A 21,327-nucleotide genomic window follows, 5' to 3' on the forward strand; every position below is an offset into this window, starting at 1 on the left:
TATGGATTTGTATGGGGCAGCTGACAAACTGTGGCTACAGAGGGAGTGAGTAGAGGTTTGTGTGCACACGTTCAAGTTTACATCTGAATGTGTGTTGTGATAGTGGCGCTGGTTACATTCACACACAATAGCACTTAATGTAAATGCTTGTACTTATGGTTTTTGTATGCATTTTTGAATGTCTGGAAATCTTATCTAGGAGGGAGTGGGGGGGGGGGGGGCAAACAGCACATCAAAAGCATAGTATCAATGTGTGTACATCTGCAGTTGGTCTAGAACATCTTGTCTAGTTTCTTCTAGATAGATAGTGGGGATGAGGCAGTCTTTGGATGTGAACGAACCTCTAAAACATGATACACAGACAAGGGTATGTTTGTTCCTCACAGTCGTTTTTATTGTTCACAACATGGCTACATGGCCAACGGCGGCGTCTGCCTTTCCCAAAAATGGATGATGCCAAAGGTGAAGGAACAAAGAAAAAAAAAGATACCATCTGCCAGAGTCCCACTCGACCTGTCACAGCTCTCCTTCCCTGGCAATAGATACAGTAAAACTCCAGCCAATATGTTTAAAAAGGTCAAAGGTGACGCCAAATCTCACATTCCCCTTCCATTTCTTAAATGCCTCCACAAGGCAGTAGCGGGCATTTTACGAAGGGCCTCATGGGTTTGCTATTCATTTTTCTTTATGGCACCGACAGCAAGACCATGTTAAAGTTCTAAAGACACGTCCATGAAAATAAATCATTTCTCAATTTTTTTAAAAACTTACAAGTCTTTTTTTGATGCATTATGATTTGCAACCAGGCACATCCTTTTTGTTTTTTTTCCTCCTTGTTCTTTTTGAAGATGGATCCTGTAGAAATCCAACTGACGCAGAACTAATCCCATTTCTTTTCTTCGAGTTGGTGAATTCTCGTTTCTCCTCAGACCTTGCCCCCGCCACGCTCTCTTTCAACCCTCATGCCACCTGTTGCTTAGGTGACAGTGAGGCAGGGGAGCGAGACAGAGCAGAAGGGGGGGGGGGGGGGTTCTCTTCTCACATGCCAAAGTCGATGCACGATTCGTCACGGTTCACCCTGTCACTCCAATCCTAGCGATGCGTCTTGATTGGCTTTCCACAGTGCCAAGTCCCGCCCATTTGTCCATAAGGAGTTCCCTTTAGATTCTCGTCTGCTGCGGTCTTCAGCCTCTTTGCCGTCACCTCTGAATGTTCGCCAACAAAAGATTTAACCTGAAGGGGAGAGAAACAAAAATATAAAGTAAATAAGAGGGATTACTGACAGATTTTTTTTCAATCAAGCATAATAACTCAAGATGCAAATGTGCAGATCCCAGTGCTGGGGATGTGTGGGTTTCTGTGTTGATGACTTACCTGGTGTTCTGGCAGAGCTCTTTGGGCGCGGTTATCGGAACAATCTGGTGAACTCCCGTATGGCCCAGCACACCTGCTTACACTCCTCTGCACTGGGGAGATGGACACGGAGAGGCGGGGGAGATGGCAGGGAGAGGCGGGGGAGATGGCAGGGAGAGGCGGGGGAGATGGCAGGGAGAGGCGGGGGAGATGGACACGGAGAGGCGGGGGAGATGGCAGGGAGAGGCGGGGGAGATGGCAGGGAGAGGCGGGGGAGATGGCAGGGAGACAGAAGAAAAAGGCCAACGTTATTCAGAGTTTTTAAACAATATAGAAAAAGCAATTGAACAATTTCTTGAAGTGAATTTAAATTCAATTGAAAAGAAAGGAATCCCTTTCGTGGTTGTTGTCTCAACACCCCTACGGTGACCTCAAGGTTCACTGAAATCTCAGAGACAGAATGGGAGGGAGGTGCGGAGCACGAGGGATTCTATCAGGCGAGCCCGGACTTGTGGCAGGAAATCCCTACGGTTTCACCCACCGGTTTTCCAGGTTGTTCAAGTAAGCCAGGCGACCGATCATAACCAACAAGCTACGCCTGACAAACACCTAGCATGAAAACAGCTGACTAACAGCTGTAATAAGACTGCCGTAAAGAGTTTCCTGAGAACTGGACCAACGTAAGTCAGCATGGGGCTTGTTATAGTACGTCTGCCTGACGGGAATGGACCGGATCGGTTGGCCCGCCCCGGGTCACACCTGTGGTGTATGAGAAGGGTGTGGTTGATGTCACGTGCTCACCTGGTGACTTGCTTGTGGAAGTCTGTGAGCTGTTTGTGTGTGACTGTCACAGCGCCACCCGACGTCTCCTTAGGCAGCCCCTTCAGCGCATTCTCCAGCCAGCGGCAGAACGTCTAGAAAACATCTGCACGGTCAAACAAGCACGCATGCCACCACTTATGCTATGGCTTGTCTAAGCTGTGCACTTCCCCATGACTGCAGCACAAATAATGGTGAGCCCAAGTAACTTTGCAAGATTGAGTAGTCTTCCCAAACCGCAGTTGGACACACTTTTCAGATTGGAGACATGCGTATGACAACCTGTTGGCAATTTGTTACATTGGGATTTTTGGCAATTTGTTGTCAAAGTGGCATATGTAGAGACAAAATCAGTCCCTAAAACTTTAACGGTCTCATTTAATTTGACTAATTTACCAAAAATGTACCATTGTGCCATCAATTTCATGGCGAATGAAGGTATGACGGTGATTCTGCGCACACAGTAAAAATATGAATATTTTGCATTTTTACCAAAGTACTGGTCAAAAATAGGTAGGTTACTATAAGAGAACAAAACATGTAGGCCTAAATTTTAACAGTCTTCGAAAATAAGTCTGGTAAAATGCTGTGTTGTATAGTGAGACAGACATGAAATAACTCAAATCAACAACTGAATATGAAAATCAGCAAATTCTATGAAAACAAAATTCTTCTACTTATTTTGCCTCATACAATACAATTTACAGTCACCTGATAGGTGCATGGTGCTACAAAGTGAAAAATCATTAGCTTAAGTATCAGCTTAAAAGTAGGTCTGAACACCCAAGATAGAAACACCAGGTGTTTGGTAGACAATATAAATCCTATTCAAAGATGTTACCATAGCGCCATCTGATGATATGACAGCTCAAGACCCTGAATGTATTCTAGAAATACTGTGAGGCGTGAAAGATGTAAGAGTGCCTGTCCATGTGTGTGTCTGTCCGTGTGTGTCCGTGTCTCACCGGCCTGTCGAACACCATGATCTCCCAAAGCACCTCGGCCACATCGGGGAGTGTGTAAGGTGGCAGGCAGAAGCAGCAGGTGTGCATGAGCTGGGTGACCAACTGCTGCCCGTGTTGCTCCATGGCCTGGCCAATCAGCTGCTTCCGTACCTCAAAGTCATCCTCGTGCTGCAACAGAAATGGCAAGTAACACACCAGTTTGACCGGTGAAACTGTAGCGCGGTGACTCAACCTTGCCCGACGTAGCATTGTCGGGATATGAAACGACCAAGCGTGCCCGTGGAAACGCCTGAACTGTTGGTCGGGAGTGACTCACGTCATTGCTGACGCCCGTGTGGATGAGGTCTCGAACAAACTTCATGACGCTGCAGTTGGCGTCCCGGTGGTCCAGCGTGGTGGCAGCGATGGCACACTGGATGATGTGGACGATGATGCCGCTGCTGAGCAGAGTGACGGGACTGCGCTGGACAAACCTGTTGACAGCGAGAGGACAGGGGGTCAGGAAAAGACATCAAACACTGATGCTGTAAAACAACTATCCCCTCCTCAGGTTCCCGGTAAAGACTAGAGGCAGGTTTTTTACATTCTTGCCAGTTGGGGAAAGCCCACTGGACTGACACTGCAAGGACCTGAATTCTAGAGATCTAGAGGGTGGATCTCCCTAAAATCCATAGGCTGTACTTAAGACCGTGAAGAGTTTAGAAGGCACACTTTGACCTAAGAGGTTCTGGATAAACAGCAGGATTTAGTTCCAATCAAGACTTCAAACCCTAGAAAGACTGGCTGATAAGGGGAAGTACTTCCTGTTTACTGGTTCTAAGCAAACCAAATTGTCATGGCTGCCAGTATGTGTAAATCTTAAGTAGATAATGACCACAGAAAGAGGTCAGTGTTTTTTACACAAATGAAAACAAAATGCAATGAATTTGATCCTTGCACCATTTTCAAAACATAACGTGAATTTAATAACCACAGTGTGCTTAAGTGCAAGTTAAAATTAAGTGAACTAATTACAGGAGCAAGGTGCCTCTTCCTGTGGTTTAGTTCATTATACCTTGTTGCTAGTCTGAAGAGGTCGTCCACTGTGTCTGGGTGGTTACGGAGGCCGTTGGGCTGCTCCAACAACTGGAAGGTGGGCATACACAGAGCCTACAGGGAGAGATGAGGGACAAAGTCAATTCTAAACCAGTACCAAACAAGCCACACATTTTGCCATGAGCACTTGTTAATGGGTTACAATCCGGTTTGCGTTTTACCTGTAGCATGTCCAGTAGACCCTGTCGGCAGCCCTCCTCCATGCCGTACTCATCCACCAGGATGCTGCCCAGGTATAGGAAGCAGGAGTGGGGATACACCTGATACACACTGACCATCTGAAACGACACGTCAGCATTATGAGCATTACGAGGTACACAATCACCCACCGGGAGACCAACCAAAAGTGGTCCAATGTCAACCATTTATCACACGCCTCTCTGCTGACTTCTGGAGAAGTAGATATAAAATCTAAGTACAGATTCCCAATACAAGTATCAGTATCATAGTATTGTGAGGTCCCTGGAAATTCTCAGCCTTACTATGAAAGCATTGTGCCCGTACACCACCATCTGCAATTTGTCACTAGCGAACATTACCCCTGTGAAGCTAAACTCATATTACACAACCTCCCAACTTTTTCAGACAGAGATTAAGAGACAAACCTTCCTCGTACCCAGAGATAGCGGAGTCGCTGGTTTTTACCATATCCTTTATCATATTAAATTTTGCTCAAAGTTTTTCTCTAGTCAACAGCTGCCCAAAACACACCCAGTGGTGACTGACTTTGTTTTCACAACAGACTCAAACCAACATGGGTCCCATTTATGAGGTGTGTCATATCCCAGGGACCCTTACCTGTGTAACTAGGGGCTGTAGTAGAGACGCAGATCCTTTTCCCACGCAGCGCACAGCAAACCGCAGACAGCGACAGCAGCGCTCCACGATGCGGTTATCAGCCTGGTGGGTGTTCAGAGTCTCTGACAGGACTGGCCAGATCTAGAAACAACCAAGCAATCAGAACATAGATGGTTATATTTACCACTTGTGAAGGGGGTTAATGTATGCCATTTCATCAAGTTCAAGGCAGCAGAAAACTAAACTAGACCCCCTGGGAGTCCTAAAATAGTTGCATTAAGTAAAATCAATGGTTTAAACAAGGCAGCTTGTATGCAGTGGATCAATAGACGCTTTGTCAGAAACTGTAATTAAAAAAAAAAAAAAATATTAAAATAAGGATCAGCTGATTTACCTCCTGGATGACTTTCTGACATGGGTGTGTCTGTCCGTTCTCTACAATGGGGTTTGTGTGTCTGGGGAGAATCACAGTACACGCATTTCAAGGAAACCATCATATCAGTATGACTACATAAGACGCTTCACGAACTGTGCAATCTAATTCCATAAAATCATTTGTCATGTTGGGAGGGGCATACCGAAAGATGACTGCTAGTCTGTCCAGCCAGACGGTGGGGTCAGCGGCTTTCCCGTTGCTCGGGTTCTGGGAGAGAAGCTGATGATTGGAGACAAACAAGACGACCTGTTAGCGACCCTTGTGAACCGGTGACAAAAATCTTCACACGTCTTCAACGGAACAACACACACCGCTAAATCAGAGCCAGACACAAACACACCTTTTTGAGGGCCATGACCTGAACGGCGCACAGGTCACTCAAACACTCAGCGATCTTATCCAGGGGCAGCCGGGCAAGGACCAGGGCGGTACCTGCAAGACAACCACAGTTACCATGGCGGCAGAGCAACGCCGCTAGGCACAGCTCAAAAACACAACAGAAACAGACAAACGGCCGAACATTGACCCAGGAGAGCCGAAGAGTTCAAAGGCAGGCCGGAAAGAGTGGAATGGAGGGAGGCACGACGTTACCTTTAAGGAGGCCCACGGCGGCCTCGGTGGACAAGGCGAAGGAGTCGAGGGCCCGAGCGATGTCCAGCAGGCCCTGGAAGTGCTGGGCCATGTGGTCCCGACACACCGAGCAGATGTTGTGGATGGCCTTGGCCGCTACGGACGCCAGGGGCTTCTCCCTCAAGCCCTTCATTAGGTAGTTCAGCACAGGGTCTGTGACAAAGAGGGGCGCTGAGGTCATACACACATCCAGTATACAGCCAACGGAGACAGAGGGGGTGGGGCGGTCGGGTGGGCGGGGGGGGGCAGACACAGGCACGACAGAAGTACACATTCGGAACAAGTGTGGCACACACATATGACACAGGAAGGAAAGAGGAATGACAAGGAAATAGTAATGTGCTTCAAAACAGGGGATGCTGTACACTCGCACACAAATGAAGAAGTTGTTCAATATTGAATTATTGCCTATGACAACATACCCTCATTCTTGGACAGTATCTTTCTAAATATAAAAACTTCAGCGATTCTCTATCAGAATCTTTTTAAAAAGGAACTTCCTGATTTCAGGACTTTCACTTGCATAGAAAGAAACACGCATTTCAAATAGATTGGTAGAAACTCGGATGATTATATCACGTTGACATATCGGATTATAACGTTCTCATCAATTTCCAACCCTTGGATTAAACCTCTGAGGCGCTAAGCTATTGAACGCAACATGAACCAACCTAAAAAGCGTGGGTTGCGGTCAACAACCTCGCTCATCTCCCCCACCAGCTCGATGCTGGTGTAGCGCACGGCGATGTGGACTGTCTCCGGGAGCAGGACCACCTGCTCCAAAACCTCTGTCAGGGTAGGGTTGTTCTCACTGCCAGGATGAAATATTTACACGTTACACACACACCCCCGTTTGAGAAAGTATTGGTCACATACATATCACAGTTCTATCGACAGGGTCGGGGGACACTCACGGGTCTACACTTTTGGCGATGGCCGCCATGATGAAGAGAACAGCCTCAGTCACCTCCCAGGGAGGGTTCCCTTCTTTTAGAGTAGAGTACAACTGGAGGAAAGAGAAGGCGGACGGTAATTTAATCTCAATGACATCATCGGAATGGTCTTTTTTGGCAGCTGTTTGTCTTTGTGGTTCTTATTAGACAACTAAAAGACTGGAGAACAGGCCTACTGAAGTTGGACAAATCTAGTTTAAATATGCACATGACAGAAGTTTCACACTGCCCAAATATTCATAATTGCATAGTTAAGGGAACAATGACTCAAGTGACAGAGTCACATCATAGCCAGTGCATTTTCTTTGTATAATTAAAATCTTTGTCCTCCATTCGCACTTTCAAAAGGCCATGTCCAACTACATTATAGGTGTGTTGTCCAGAGTTTTAGCACAGTAATAAGAGACAAAAAAGGCATATAAAAAATGCTGCATATAAACTTGCATCTCATTATGGTGGCTACCTGGGAGAAACATTCCATTGAGCCCACGAGGAAAATTACATCCTTGACGAGATCAGACACCCGCATCCTGAATTCCCCAAAATCATCTGTATCTTCTGGGATTCCCTCCTGTGGATCAACACAAAGACGAGTGAATGAATACAGCCAAAGCGAAATGATCTACTAAACCACTGGGTGACACGTAAACACTGACAACTGATTCTCATGTTCGATATGAGGCCTTTATGAAACTGCAAGTTGCTCTAGATAAGAGTGTCGGCTAAATTACTAAAATGTTAAAATGTTCTGTAATTTTCGGGCAGTCTTGGTTGAGAAGGGGTACTTACATGGTCGGGGTCTAACTGGCAGTGACGGGCCAGACCATGGAGCAGTCTCTGGATGTAGGGCCTGAAGATGCCGTGAAGGGCAGGATCGTTGGTCTTATAAAGATGCTCTCCCAGACGATACCAGAAGTTAAAGGAGATCTCCACGACCTGAGACGCACCAGAACACACAACAGACTTCAAATAAGGTTACGGTTCTGGGTTAAGAGAAGACAGGATTTTTCATGGGTTTTATATATCTGGGCGCATCACATGTTGAGTACCTCATATTGGGGGTGTCCCGCACAGATGAGCAGCAGCTCCAGCGTCCTCAGGTCTCCCATGCCCTGGCCCGGACTCCTCACTGTCGTCTCCAGGAAGGTCTCACACAGCTCCGTGAAGATCCTACAGTAGTTCAACACTCTGACAGAGAACAGGGGAAAGGATTGGATTCGGGAAGGGGCGAGAGGGCATAACTTCGCAATCAAGTCATAGCTGTCCAACTGCAATACAAATAGCATCGATAGAGGAGCGAAATGCATTGCATAGGCACCTATTTATATAAATATTCACAGCCATATGCAGAGTCTGAGGAGAAAGCGTGGGTCTGGGACAGGAAGAGTAAACAGAAGGGTCCTGGTGATGTTGGTGTGCATGTATGAAGATGGCAGTACGTTCATACTTGTCAAGGTCTTCCCGTGCCACGGCCATGTGATAAGCAGTCTCCAGCGTGAGGACGCCCTGGAAGAGCTGAAGGGCCAGGGGCATGTGCGCGTCCACGTTCTCGATGGCGTACAGGGCTGAACATACACAGTCGGACGCCGCCTCGTGCAGGTTAGTGGAGGTCTCATCCCTCTGCTGCCAAAACAGAGGAGACGCACCATGTCAGAGGAGTTCCGCGGCTGCAACCCATGCATTATATATACCAGGGGACAACATCCTAAACCACATTAATTATTGGTGACCTCCCCGCCCCCATGCCACGGACAGAAAATAATCAGTAATGGAGACACAGACAGGCAGGGAGACAGCAGAAAATAATCAGTAATGGAGACAGACAAGACAAACTCATACCAGCACTTGGAAGAGGACCATGAGGAGCTGGTTGTTTGCCATGAAGTTGCTGTCCAAGACGCCCAGGTTGAACCAGCTGCCCAGGCAACGAAACACCTTGATCAGCATCTTCTCATCGCTGCCAGTCTTCTCAACACACGACCCCTAAAGAGAGAAAACACACCAATCAGTGTTTTTATAGGGATAAAGTGAGTTATGGGGGAAGGCATTTAATGTAGCTGAGTTTCTGTTAGCAGGCAATTGGCCAATAAAATAAACGAAAGACTGGTTCAAAAAAGGCCAAATAGTCTGATTGAAGCCCGACTGACACCATTGCCGTGAAAGCACACTATTTCACCTGAAAGCGTTTGGAACCATCAGGTTTTTCCCTTATATCTAGCCTAGCATGCTAACATATCTATATGTTTATATTATTGCTCTTATTATGTGGCCAGAGTAATGACAATATAATGCATGCAGGGTAATTATGTAGGACATTATTCATAAGCCGTAGCCTAATATATTTTGGCAAGAACACAGTTTAAGACCCCACAAAAAGTTTATTAATAAAAAACATTTATTTACATAAATGAATGTTTCCTTTTTATCTTACACGCTTTGGAGCTGGTCTCTCCTGTCATACGCTAGTAGGCCAATACATTTCGCCGCAAGTTGGAATAAGTAACTTATCATGAAATAAATAATTCATCAAAAAGGTTTCTAGTTCTGAGATTAAGACAGGAACATGGAAAAACGATATTGAAGATGTATGTTACATGCTTTATTTGGGGAATAAAGCCTAAAAGGTAAATAATTATTTGGTAAGGTTTGGGAATAGAGGCTACTTGAGATGGTTTAAAGTTTAGTAAGATATGCACAATGGCACAGTTCTATATCAGGATCCTTTTAGTATTTGGGGTAAAAACATTGTGAACTTTTTTTTGTTTCAAGGCTTGTTTCTACTCTTTTCAGAACAATTACCATTACCTAAATGTGATGTTAGTCATTCTGAGCACCATAAATGGTTATACACTCAATCCATATGCACAACCACATCATGTCTGCTAGAGAAAAATTTGTGAAATACCAAGCACCACATTTTACTAACTGAAACCCTGTTACACAGCTATTCAATATAATTAAAGGAACATTTTAATTACATTTCTTCAGAGATAGCCACGAAGGCATTAATGCATCAAATCAAACAGTACATATCGCTTAATCATAATCATTGTATTTGGTACATTGCTTGATCAAATGAAGTGAGAATTGGCCCACTCAATACAGTGGGCCAATTCTCACTTCATTTGATCAAGCAATGTACCAAATACAATGATTATGATTAATGAATATGTACTGTTTGATTTGATGCATTAATGCCTTCATATGCAAAGTGTCCACATGCTTTGTGTTAGAGCTTATACTGTCTGAGCAGTCAGACTGTAAAGGTTATCACACTAGGCACTTGTTACTTTCAGAATCTAAAAGGAACAGTCATCAGCTGCCAGGAGATCTCTAAACAACTACATTGGCTAGATCAACCATCTGTCAAGAAATGGGCAGGATCTAACTACTAGTAGCACTGAATAGAGAAAGGTTGTGACTCTTCCAGTCACGGCACACTAAGGTTATTTGTTGCTCTCACTGTCTACAAGGAAGTTCACACAGAGAAAGGACATGATTCGTAACAGTGTCTGTCAATGTTGATTATAAATTGTGCCATTATGCATTCTTTGTTGGGTTTCTATGAATAGGTCTCAAGGTTTGACAACATGAGCCTGTTTACTCAGACTATAGAAAAAGCATCAGGGCCAAAAAAAGTCCACATCAAATCTTTTAACCAAGCAAACTCTTTTGCTCACAACACATTTAATTACCATACCTACATTTGTGTCAGCCTCAGACCACTTTGTGCAGTCGTCTTGTGAGGTGGGCAGAAGGGCTGCACGATAGACAAAAATCGTATTGCGATTGCAAATTTTTTTTGCTAGATAACGCGATTTGATTTGCGATTGTCATTTGATATATGATCAAGATTAACATGTCCTTTTGAAGTGGTTAAGAGCAGGTCTTTGGCTAAATAATGTGTGATTGGCTCTGTTATTTCTTTGTCTCGGTGAGCTCTTCTCATATTGATTTACACTTCCAAAAGAAGGGATGCGTGTGGTGCGACAGCACCCTGCCTCAGCTGCTCCAAGATAAAAAAGTATTTTGTCCGAACATGTAAACCAAAAAAAAATCTGATGATCCACTTTTGGGAACGCTTACGAATTCAATTAATAAAAAAATGATCAGCCTTAAAAAAAATTTGTTAAATATTTGTATGATTTTTTGTATTACTGCACTTCCTGTCATTTGCGAATGTCTCCGACCCGTTTTTCAAGAGGGAAGATCTGCTTTTGTCAATGTTTATAGCCTGTAGGCAACGTTTTTCTAAAGCATAAAGGATAATTTTGTTAGATTGTTTCTTCTGTATTTTTCCACTTTAGCTATAGTCTAATAAAAAATGACCTGTGGTTTATCAATCCATCATATATTGGTATGGCTGTGCATATTTAGAGATACATTACAACTCTACTAATATGCACATTAAAATAGAAAACCCTGCACCCCCATCATAAAACATTTCCACCACCCTGTTTATTGATGATTGTTTGGCTGGGCCTGCAATGTATTTTTGGTTTTGTCCAGAGACTACTTGGCCACACATTTTTCATGCAAGTCCCCATGGCACTGTCTCGTGTTGAAATATGTTTGTTGTGATGCCACATGCGGTTCTACCACCGTCTTACAGGTTCCGCATATTACATTAGTTTGTGACATCTCTCTGGAACCCAAAATATTCCCAAACAACAGAAGATTGATTCTTTTTGGCAACGAATGATCAGAACAATATTGTAGTTTGATTGACCGATTCGAGACATAAAGCTGGACATTTGATTGGTAAATGTTTATTGTCTTAAAAAGGTAGGGGAAGACGTTTAGTTAGAGTGCTTGTAGATGTGTTGACTGACACGATGGTGCCGTATGCTTGTCAGGCTCCAACCTTTATATTAATAAAATATTATTATTATTTAAGTAGGCAAACAGATCCTGAAATCAACTCCTAATAAAATGTATCCAAATAATATTATAGTGAAGGTGGCAAACCAGTAAAAATAATTATTTTGATTGAGGCCAAAAAGCCAGCTTTCTGCAGTTTAGAAATCACGCATGTTCAAAAATCAATTTCAATAGGATTAATCGTGCAGCCCTAGAGGGCACTAGTTAATAAATGCTGTAGTGAGTTACCCAATCCGATCATCACTCTCCTTTGCATGGCCAAGCACACTGGCAGGTACAGTGATGTGACAGTGCAAAACATCATTCAAAAGTATAGGCGTGAAGGGGCAGTCTGATTTGCAAGTGGAGTCCTGCCAATGAGCCTGTACCAAAGTTTTATAATGAGGTGGAACCCATGGGATCTACGCTTATCCAGAAAGGGGGGTAAACGGTGGGGGGTGTTCCAATTTAGACTAGCCTAATCAGGTGGGTTAAATAAGCTAATATTTTAGTGATGCTAGGTTACAGCGGACAGAAAGACAGACTGGGACGGCGTGAGTGTGTGTGTTACTCTCAGATCTCTCACCAGTAGAGTGACCACGGTGCTAGAGTAGTATGCCAGGTCCTCAATGATCTCTGTCCTGCGATTGGCTCCGATGCGTAAGGAGCGGCTGTGGACCTCTTCGGGAAGGACTGTGAGGATCTCTATCAGAAACGTCATTGAGCTTACATCATTGCTGTACCTGGGAAAGGAAGTATGGGTCAGAGAGAATGGGAGGGAGACAGCAACAGTCAGTTATTAGCAACTGAGCAACCACACAGCTAGAAGACGACTGGCCATCCCAGGGAGCCAAGCACCTCTGATACTAGGTTGTTCCAAGTCACTATGCTTCCAACATCGTATTGGTCGCTAATAGCCGTTTTAGGCTAGGTATCAGTATAAGAAATCTGGGTCAACTGCTGTAGAAAGGACACAGTTAAAATAAACTTGATAGATTTGCAACAGGCTTTAATCTATAGCTAGGGTGACAGAAAACATGGGTTTGTCAGATTACTTCTAAACGATGGAGATCCCAAGTTCCTTTACATGTTCCAAACTACACACTATTTTCATGACATTGCACTTGATAGAAACCCCCAGGTCTTACTTTTCAATAAGAGTGTGGACACAGCCCTTCCAGGAAGCCATCTGAAGGGCAAGGTCTGCAATGGCCAGAGCTAGCTAAAAGTGGAGACAATTGAGAAAACAGGAACTACTTGTGAAGACAGAAAATGTGTGAATACATTTGAAATCATAGAAGTCTGTTAAGTACCATTTTATATGACCAAGACTACTAAAATTACTGTCCTGCCACTCAGGGAGGAACGCAAGGATTCTACTGAATCTTGGTATGCCATTGGTACATTTAGACAGGCAGTGGGATATTCCTGGTGAGTTAGGGGGTTTAAGGTGTATAAACTGGAGATACCAGGGTGTTAGGAGGTCACTGGGTGAAAGTTGACAGACACTCAAGAAATAACCTGGTGGGGGGGGGCGAAACCTGGGTCCAAATGGGCCTGGTCGTGAACATTACCTGGGTGACTATGATGGGGGAGAGGTCTTTGAGGCTTTGTATGTGTGAGAGCAGTGAGTCTCTGAGGGCAATGTGGGTCTCAGGCGGGAGTTCGTAGAACGATGTCTGGATCTTCATCTTCATGGTCTGGGCAGCAAAGTAACAGGACTCCACATCCTGCTTCAGCTGAAGGAGCTGGTCTGCCATCTCCCAAGCGTACATCTACAGGAAGAAAGGAAAGGGAGCAACTCGTTACACCAACATTATTCAGACAAGATAGGGATAACTACGCCAAATTGCCTGCATGGGATACCCTGAAATAATTGACAAAACTGAAGGGAAAACAGGAAACACAACTCCTTACAGCAACTACCAAAAATTGGATCTCAATATAATTTTTTGTATGGAGATATTGAAGCTCTGAATGAGGAAAAAAATACAATTATCTATGTGGCTAAGAATACAACAAAACTCAGTCACAAAAAGTGGAAGTGTATGATCATTGGTGTTTTGAACCACTGAAGCAAAGTCCCCCAGTATGGCCCTCTTGTTCATATAGCAGCAATGGCCTTTTGCTGCTAAAAGATTACCTTAGCTCCAACAACATTTTATGAATTATTTTGTTGCAGAAAAACATTACAGAAGAAATTTAATAAATACAACTTGTGAAACCAAACAAGCAGGATTGTAAATGAGAGCCATGAGCCGGGCCACACATCAGGCAGGTCAAAGACAAAGTTGCTTCGAGAATCAAACGTCCTCAAACGCAAATTATCCAACAATGATTCAAAATAATTAACTAGTTGTAGCATTGGTTTCTATTACCATTTCTTTGGATAAATCTACTGCAATCTAAATTCTGCAGCAAAGCCGACGAATTGCTTCAAAGTTATTGGACTCGCCTTTTTCCATTTGGTTTAAATACAAACTTTGCCCACAACAATGCAGCCATGTTTGGTTTTGCGACACACCCTAAATTAATGTTATTATCAATGACAGCTCACCAAAACAGTGTTGTCACTGGCAAAGCAATGTCAATTAAAACATGTACTTCAGATCTATCTAAAGATTGTGTAATATTATCACTGTGAGGTCAAATAATTTGCTTATATATTTTCAAATTGGGTACCGTAGTTAGTGCACTGATAACTGAAATATTTTTTTTTCTGAATGGCATAATGGTATGGTTTACATTATTTGATACCAGGAAGAAAGAAGTGTGGCATCAGAAAATCAAGAGCATGTTGTGGTCATTATTTAGGGTCACCCACACAAACCGTAAATTATTTTTTCTCCAAATAAATACATGGTAAAAGCATGTGCAACCCTATAATTCACACTATTTAGCAACACCGCTACCTACCTGTGCAACAACCCCCTCTGCTCCCACTAAAATTTGTTTGCAACCGCAGAAGAAAAAATTGCCAGTGGGAAACAGTGCTCATATGTAAAATAATGTATTTGAATAAAACAGCAGTCCTTTGTAAAAACTCCCCTGACATATTTAATTAGTTTACCATGTGTTAGCACTGACATGTAAATAAACCGCTTTAATTGATATTCCTGTACCTGACCCAAAGGAAATAGGCATATACATAAACCAAATAGCTAAACACAGCTCCCTTCAATAACAATGTGATATTGTAACTTAAGAGCTTGTCGCGCTAAACAAGTAGTTAGATCTTCCATGGTATATGAAACCCTGATAAGATATGCATTGGAATTTATATAATAAAGTGAAATGGGCAAGCACCTTACGCAGAAGTCCATTATGTCCTGGCAGCCCGGGGGCAGTGTGGGGGGGCTGTCAACAGTACTGACAGCACACACAGTTCATCATTTAGATGGCTCCTGCTCTCCCAAATTAGACCCTCAGATGCCAGAGTGACAGTGAACTCAAGACGTTGCATGTCTAAAGTGTGAATCAGCTATCTCCTACTAATCAAAATATTACTTTTTTGAATCCCTCAACCAACAAGAGTACTTATATGCCCTTTAGCAAGGCACTTACATTTAATTGCTGCTGTACACAGTCAACTATGACATAGAAACTGATGGGTTTCAAATGAAGATTTTCTATACTACAAAACACTGATTAGCCTTTGGGGCATGGAACAGTGTAGACTGGGACAAAAAGACATGGCAACATCTTTTCTGGTACTGTTCATCTGTGGTTAAGTTTTGGAGACAGGCAATAGATATAATGTCAGGGTGACCTGCACTTGCTTGGGGACTACAGTCAAACAACAGTACATTTCACCATGTTTTATACCCTGCCAGTATCAGCAGATATGATACAGATAGCGAGGTTGAATAACATGAGACACCCTAGTGAAAAATGAAATAACATGATCTAACGCTGAAAGATAGGCTGAACTGTGGACATTGGAGAATCTTGGATTTGAATTGATTATATTAAATACAGACACTGAAATAGTTCACAAAGGACGTCATCTTTTTCTCCAGTTAGGTAGAAAGGGTGTTTTGAGTTGATGTAAAGGCTATGATCATATATATTTATACCAAGGCTGATCTCTGGCTGTGACCAACACTACAGTACTACTGCAGTTTAAAGCAAGTTGGGATACGCGCACACCAAAATAAAGAACACCAAAAGCGTTGCACAAACATATCCGTGTGCAACAGGACAAATAAGCACTCGCTTTTTACTATATAACAATAATAAGAATAAGTTCTCAAGTTAGTAAAAATAAACATTTAGCAACACGTTTAATCATTGATGTTTTAAATACGACAGAAATTATTGGATTTCCTGCGGGAGCTAAACGCAGAAACGACCGTTAACCAATGAATATGCGGAAACCAGAACGATGCGATGGGAACCCTTGGGAGGAAAAATCTAACAAATACGGAAACAAAATGTCTAACGCCTAAACACCAACAACAGTAAACGTGATTAGACACGTACTGTTTACCCAACATTGTACACATAAATGGAAGTTCTGCGTGTAGCTAAGCTAACGTTAGCTGACTAACTTGAAATCAAAGCCTCTCGGAATATAGTTAGCTTGTCCGCTAACATTTAGCTAAGCTAGCAAGACAACACGCCCCGCTAGTCAATTTAGCCATATGTAGCTAAAACTGCAACTTCGCTATTAAGAATTGGAATGCTAACTATCAACCCAGTCTCGCGCCCGTCTTGTGTTCTGGTCCTCAAGTTACTGTCATTGGCGCGAGTTAATACTTCTGTAAAGAAAGCTACTGATAGCCACTGGGCTGGTGGAAGCGAGGAACGGTGAGGCTAATGCTAACGAGCAATCTAGTTAACTTATCTAGTTAGCTCGGTCATGCTAGTTGGCAAGCTGGTAGGTAGCGTGTGAATCCGTATAACGTTATTCATTCATTCGTTGTGGGTTTAGCGTACACAAAATGCATCTCTGGCTGTTGTATTATCTAACTATTAACGTTGATGCAATGTATTGCTTTCGGCCTCGCACGAGCTGCCAAGTAGTGTCTTTTTCTAGGCCCATTCCATGTCCCCCATCTCTCCAGTTTACTTACCGATCTCTGTAGCTCCCCCAGCCACACCGAGGCTCGCTCTTTACCGGCGGGGTCCGGATCATGATAAAGAGCCTGCACGGCTTGATATACGAGAGCGACTGTCGGTTTCTCCATAGCGCTATGCTACTTTGTGGGTTACAATTTAGGGTGAATATGAGAGCGCTACAAGTTCCACAGGTTATGGTTAGACGGGGTAATATTTATTCGTTCCTTGCGCTCGCTGTTCCGACCGCCATCTCAATAGCACACAGGATCCCCGTGTGTGTCGACGACAAACGCATCCGTCTAGAAATACAGACACAGGAACTAAAAAGTGTACTTCCAAAAAATGGGCGGGTCTCTCTTTACTCTTTTATTTAAACGAACAAAAAAACGAGACACAACTTATTTATTTTATTCGTAGTTATGATTTAGAACTATACAGGCGGTTTGTAAGAACCAAATTGAGTATTCTCAGTTAAGATTCTCAGTGAATATGTAACCAAGCATTCGACTCAAACATTTTGGAAAGGTTTTTCAGCCATCTACCTGGGTTGTATGAAAACATGCAAATATCAATAATAGAAATCGAGTCTCAATTTAATAAATTCTACGTTCTATAAATTATATTTGTATATATTTATCCCTATCCAATATATTCAGATACGTATGGAATGGGGGCCCACACTGGGACTTACAAGAGAGGCCCAATCCACTTTCTCTATTTGTGTATCATGTGGATGCTATTCTCTTGCTGTTATACAAAACAGCTAAACCTAATTAAATGTCTTTACCCTGTTGTACTCAAAATCCTTCAGTTCCATCTGGACAAGGTCTGACAAAAAATACATTACATTGATTTCAACTTCTCTTCATACTGTAAGTTGGCCCATCACCCCCTTGTCTCGCTTTCTGAATGGTTCTCATGGACCCAGTCTTGTTTCACATGCTCCTGATTGGCATGTGCCCCTGGTTCATTTTATTAAACTGTTATTTTACCAGTTAGGTCACATTTGGGAACCAATTCTCACTTTTGAGGATGACCCGTCCAATGGAATTCAAATAAAAGACAACAATATAAAAAAAGAACACTATAAAAACTTTAAAATTATATATAAATACAAATCACCTTGTGCTGTTCATCAGATGCAGACAATTTTAAGGTCTTCCTTTGTGTTTTCAGTCCTCACACTAGACGGTGTCTTCAATTGTATTTATAAAATGTCTTTGCTATCTCACAATTTTTTTTATTTTGAGCATCACATGAAAATGTGTATTCATTTTTATTGTATTATTTATTTGTATCATGTTATATAGTGTTTTACTAGGAAATATACCTCCCCGATAAATAACTTTAAACAATTTTCTCAGGTTGGACCATAAATATCATGTAGGTAGAAGTGGTAAGTGATATTATTATCATAATGCTATTACTTCTACAGTATACATATGTGATTATTTTGCTATCACAATTATTTTAAATCATGTAAATAATAACATCCTTTTGGAGATCATAGTCTTTTCTAAGGAATGTTGTTTCTGTCAAAGGTGGGATTCAAACTGAGAACCTTCGGGACCCATTCTTCTTCTTCATACACATGACGAAATTGCTCCATGGTCATTGTCACTAATGCTTATCCCAAGACAGTGAAGTAATAGGCACTTTTGCCCTGGTTACAAACAACCTTTCTTCAAAAAACTAATTTCCAGTTTACATTTGCGTAAATATAAATGAATGTTATAACTATTAATGCTATTATTCAATAAATGGGTTTCTTTACACCATAGTCTCACAAAGGCAGTGTGGAAAAAAGAGCAAATGGTAAATTTTAGGTTTATTTTGAAACCAATTTGTACAGGATACTTTTTTCCATAAAACAAGTGGCTACAGATAAAAAACATTTGAGCAATTTACACCTGTTATGTATAATTCCTTTATGGCTGCTTTATGTATTTTTCAGCCATTGGTTTGTGTCCTTTGTTTGAAGGCAGTAGCAGACCACCACAAAACCCAGGTCGTATCATACCCATTCCAAAAAACCTATAGAGTTTGGTTATGATACTACCCTGAGTCTAGGGATGAAATTATTCTTGTACCCGTTCTCTCGACTCTGTTTTCTCAACATGTATTTTCAAGCACTGTAGTAGTGTTGTCTTCATCTTTTTCTAGATTTAAAAAAAGAAATGTAATCACATATATCTTGAAGATTTGCATTATGATTAATATATGCTCAGTGTTAGCTGAAAAGTATGCACAGGTATGTTTGTCTAGCATCAAATTTGACATTTTCCAAATTCAAATATGTATTTCTGATGCAGAGAGATATTTCAATAAAACTCAATCCTTCAAATGATCGTTATAACATACAAAACCCCTACTCAACTAAACAAGCCTAATCCAGCACCCATGTAAAAATTTGAAAATGCATACCTGCTTTACTACTGGTGATTTAGGAGACGATGAGGTTTTTTGCACGCATTTGTCAGTGAAACTAAATGAAACCAGCTGTTCCCCTCTGCCTAAAACCTACCTAGAGGTAGCAGTAGCAGTTACCTGAAAATAAATCAGAGACAGACAGAAGACAAAAGTGAAGCAGGATGAAAATTGTTTCTTGGAGAGGTTCCAAATAAAGTGAGGGCACAGTCTGTGTGCAAGTGTATAAAAGGAGAATGGGTGGGCACAGTGAGCAGGACCTTACCAGTAAAAACACACCTGCTTGACCCCACATTAACTTGACCCCACACTAACTTGACCTTACATTCTGTGGCTGAAGAGATGATCCTATAATGCAGTGCTAATCTCTTGTTACATCTCTGTTGTTTTCAGAGATTTGAGAGATAGGCTAGTTATCTAAGGTAAATCTTTTCCAGATTTAGGTTCATCCCTGTGGCATTTAACATAAAGCAGCTTGTCTTTTAATAATCTACCATCAAGTGGTCTACCATAGTTGGCAGGCTTTAGGCAGGTGGCAGAAGAGGTTTACACAGGACTAGGCTAAGGCAAAGAGCTGTTGACAACAATAATAGGAAGATTATGTATCTAACATTAGCTGTTCCTGTAACTCATTATCATGTTTGACTTGAAAGGACTCCAACTACTACTGTAGCTTATTGTTTATCAAGTTATTGAATCAAGTTAATCTAACCTACCTTTACCTACCATTCAATTTAGATTTAAGTTTGACTATTAAATGTTAAATGGAAAGTCCATTGACATTCAGACTCCAACACTGTTCAGAATGCTTGCACTTTCCTGTAGAAAGGTGTGCAATTAGAACAATGATGTATAGGTTTGTTTAAAATCTGTACTGAATAAATTGGTTGATGGATTTCACTTAACTTAATTAGTTGTTTAAGTAATTGTATAGTGAAACTCTATGGGCCAGTTTCACAGACACAGATTAAGCTAAGGATAGGACTAAAAAATCTAGGTCAGTGGAGAACTACATAGGTTTCTTTCACACCTGGGATAGGTTTCTTTTCACACCTAGATTTAGCAATATATGGGCATTGTTCTTTACACAACTGTTCAAGCTTTGTCCTTAATTGTTTAAGATCTTTGGGGAGCATCTCTGGACAGCAACCTTCAAGTTGTGCCACCAATTTTCAGTTGGATTTAGGTTGGGGTTCTGTCTATGTAACTCAAGGACATTTCCATTTTATTCTTTTGCCATCCCTGTTTCAGCTTGCTTGCAGATTGCTGCAGGTTTTGTGGATGAAACACAATTATGACAGAGAAGAAAACTTGTGAGAATAATTTAGAATTGGTGCAACTTGCGCCTTGACAAATCAACCTTCTCCAGACAGCCTGAAACCTTGACCTCAAAATCACATTATGTAGGATCAACAAACACACAAACAACAAATACTGCCATGAACATTAACATGCCATTTTACAGTTATGTCAAAATAGTATCCACTAGTATCCATTGTTTTAACTCCAGTTAAAATGCTCTGTGCATGTATCCAAATGCTGAGCAGGCCCAGTTGACCTCAATTTTGAATCACGTTGGGTCTCTTCCAGGATGACAATGTGAGGGAATAGATTTTGGAAGAATGGTGTTCCATCCCTCCAGTAGAGTTCCAGAGAATCATAGAATATATGCCAAGGTGCATTAAAGCTGTTCTGGCCGCTAGTGGCCCAACACCTTACTGAGACATTTTATGTTGGTTTTTGCCTTTAATCTGGTTCCTTTGTATATCAGTTTTATAGTGATTTGCGATGAGTAAGCTGCGATTATGGCGGGTAATGAACCGTCTCTAAAAATATTCCTTTGTTTCAGGAGCTGCTCTGTTACCTTTCCTAACTAAGGTCAACAGCTGCCTTTGTTATATTGTGTGTGTGCCTCAATGCACCCAACGTG

General features: G+C 42.1%; 1 protein-coding gene across 1 annotated transcript; it reads right to left on the reverse strand.

The window, feature by feature from the left end:
- Nucleotides 1-370: 370 nt before the first annotated feature.
- tnpo3 (transportin 3) lies at nucleotides 371-17,281 on the reverse strand. The gene is made up of 23 exons (XM_013140121.4): nucleotides 16,985-17,281; nucleotides 13,484-13,684; nucleotides 13,058-13,131; nucleotides 12,496-12,652; nucleotides 8,889-9,032; nucleotides 8,497-8,672; nucleotides 8,099-8,237; nucleotides 7,839-7,985; nucleotides 7,513-7,620; nucleotides 7,011-7,102; nucleotides 6,768-6,907; nucleotides 6,058-6,249; nucleotides 5,807-5,898; nucleotides 5,609-5,685; nucleotides 5,425-5,485; nucleotides 5,031-5,171; nucleotides 4,394-4,510; nucleotides 4,192-4,286; nucleotides 3,454-3,610; nucleotides 3,138-3,305; nucleotides 2,155-2,267; nucleotides 1,375-1,466; nucleotides 371-1,233 (listed from the first exon to the last, which is right to left on the reverse strand). The coding sequence occupies exons 1-22, from the start codon at nucleotides 17,096-17,098 to the stop codon at nucleotides 1,406-1,408; spliced, it is 2,766 nt and encodes a 921-aa protein (XP_012995575.1). The 5' UTR covers nucleotides 17,099-17,281; the 3' UTR covers nucleotides 371-1,233; nucleotides 1,375-1,405.
- Nucleotides 17,282-21,327: the final 4,046 nt, after the last annotated feature.

Source organism: Esox lucius, chromosome 23 (genome assembly GCF_011004845.1).
Source record: "Esox lucius isolate fEsoLuc1 chromosome 23, fEsoLuc1.pri, whole genome shotgun sequence".
NCBI lineage: Eukaryota > Metazoa > Chordata > Actinopteri > Esociformes > Esocidae > Esox > Esox lucius.

Excerpts from the sequence above, each read along its gene's own strand:
- tnpo3 (XM_013140121.4), bottom strand. The coding sequence starts at position 17,098 with ATGGAGAAACCGACAGTCGCTCTCGTATATCAAGCCGTGCAGGCTCTT. Across the intron at positions 13,685-16,984 it reads TGGGGGAGCTACAGAGATCG|ATGTACGCTTGGGAGATGGC; the intron begins GTAAGTAAACTG and ends TTCTTCCTGTAG. Across the intron at positions 5,172-5,424 it reads GTCAGAAAGTCATCCAGGAG|ATCTGGCCAGTCCTGTCAGA; the intron begins GTAAATCAGCTG and ends GGTTGTTTCTAG.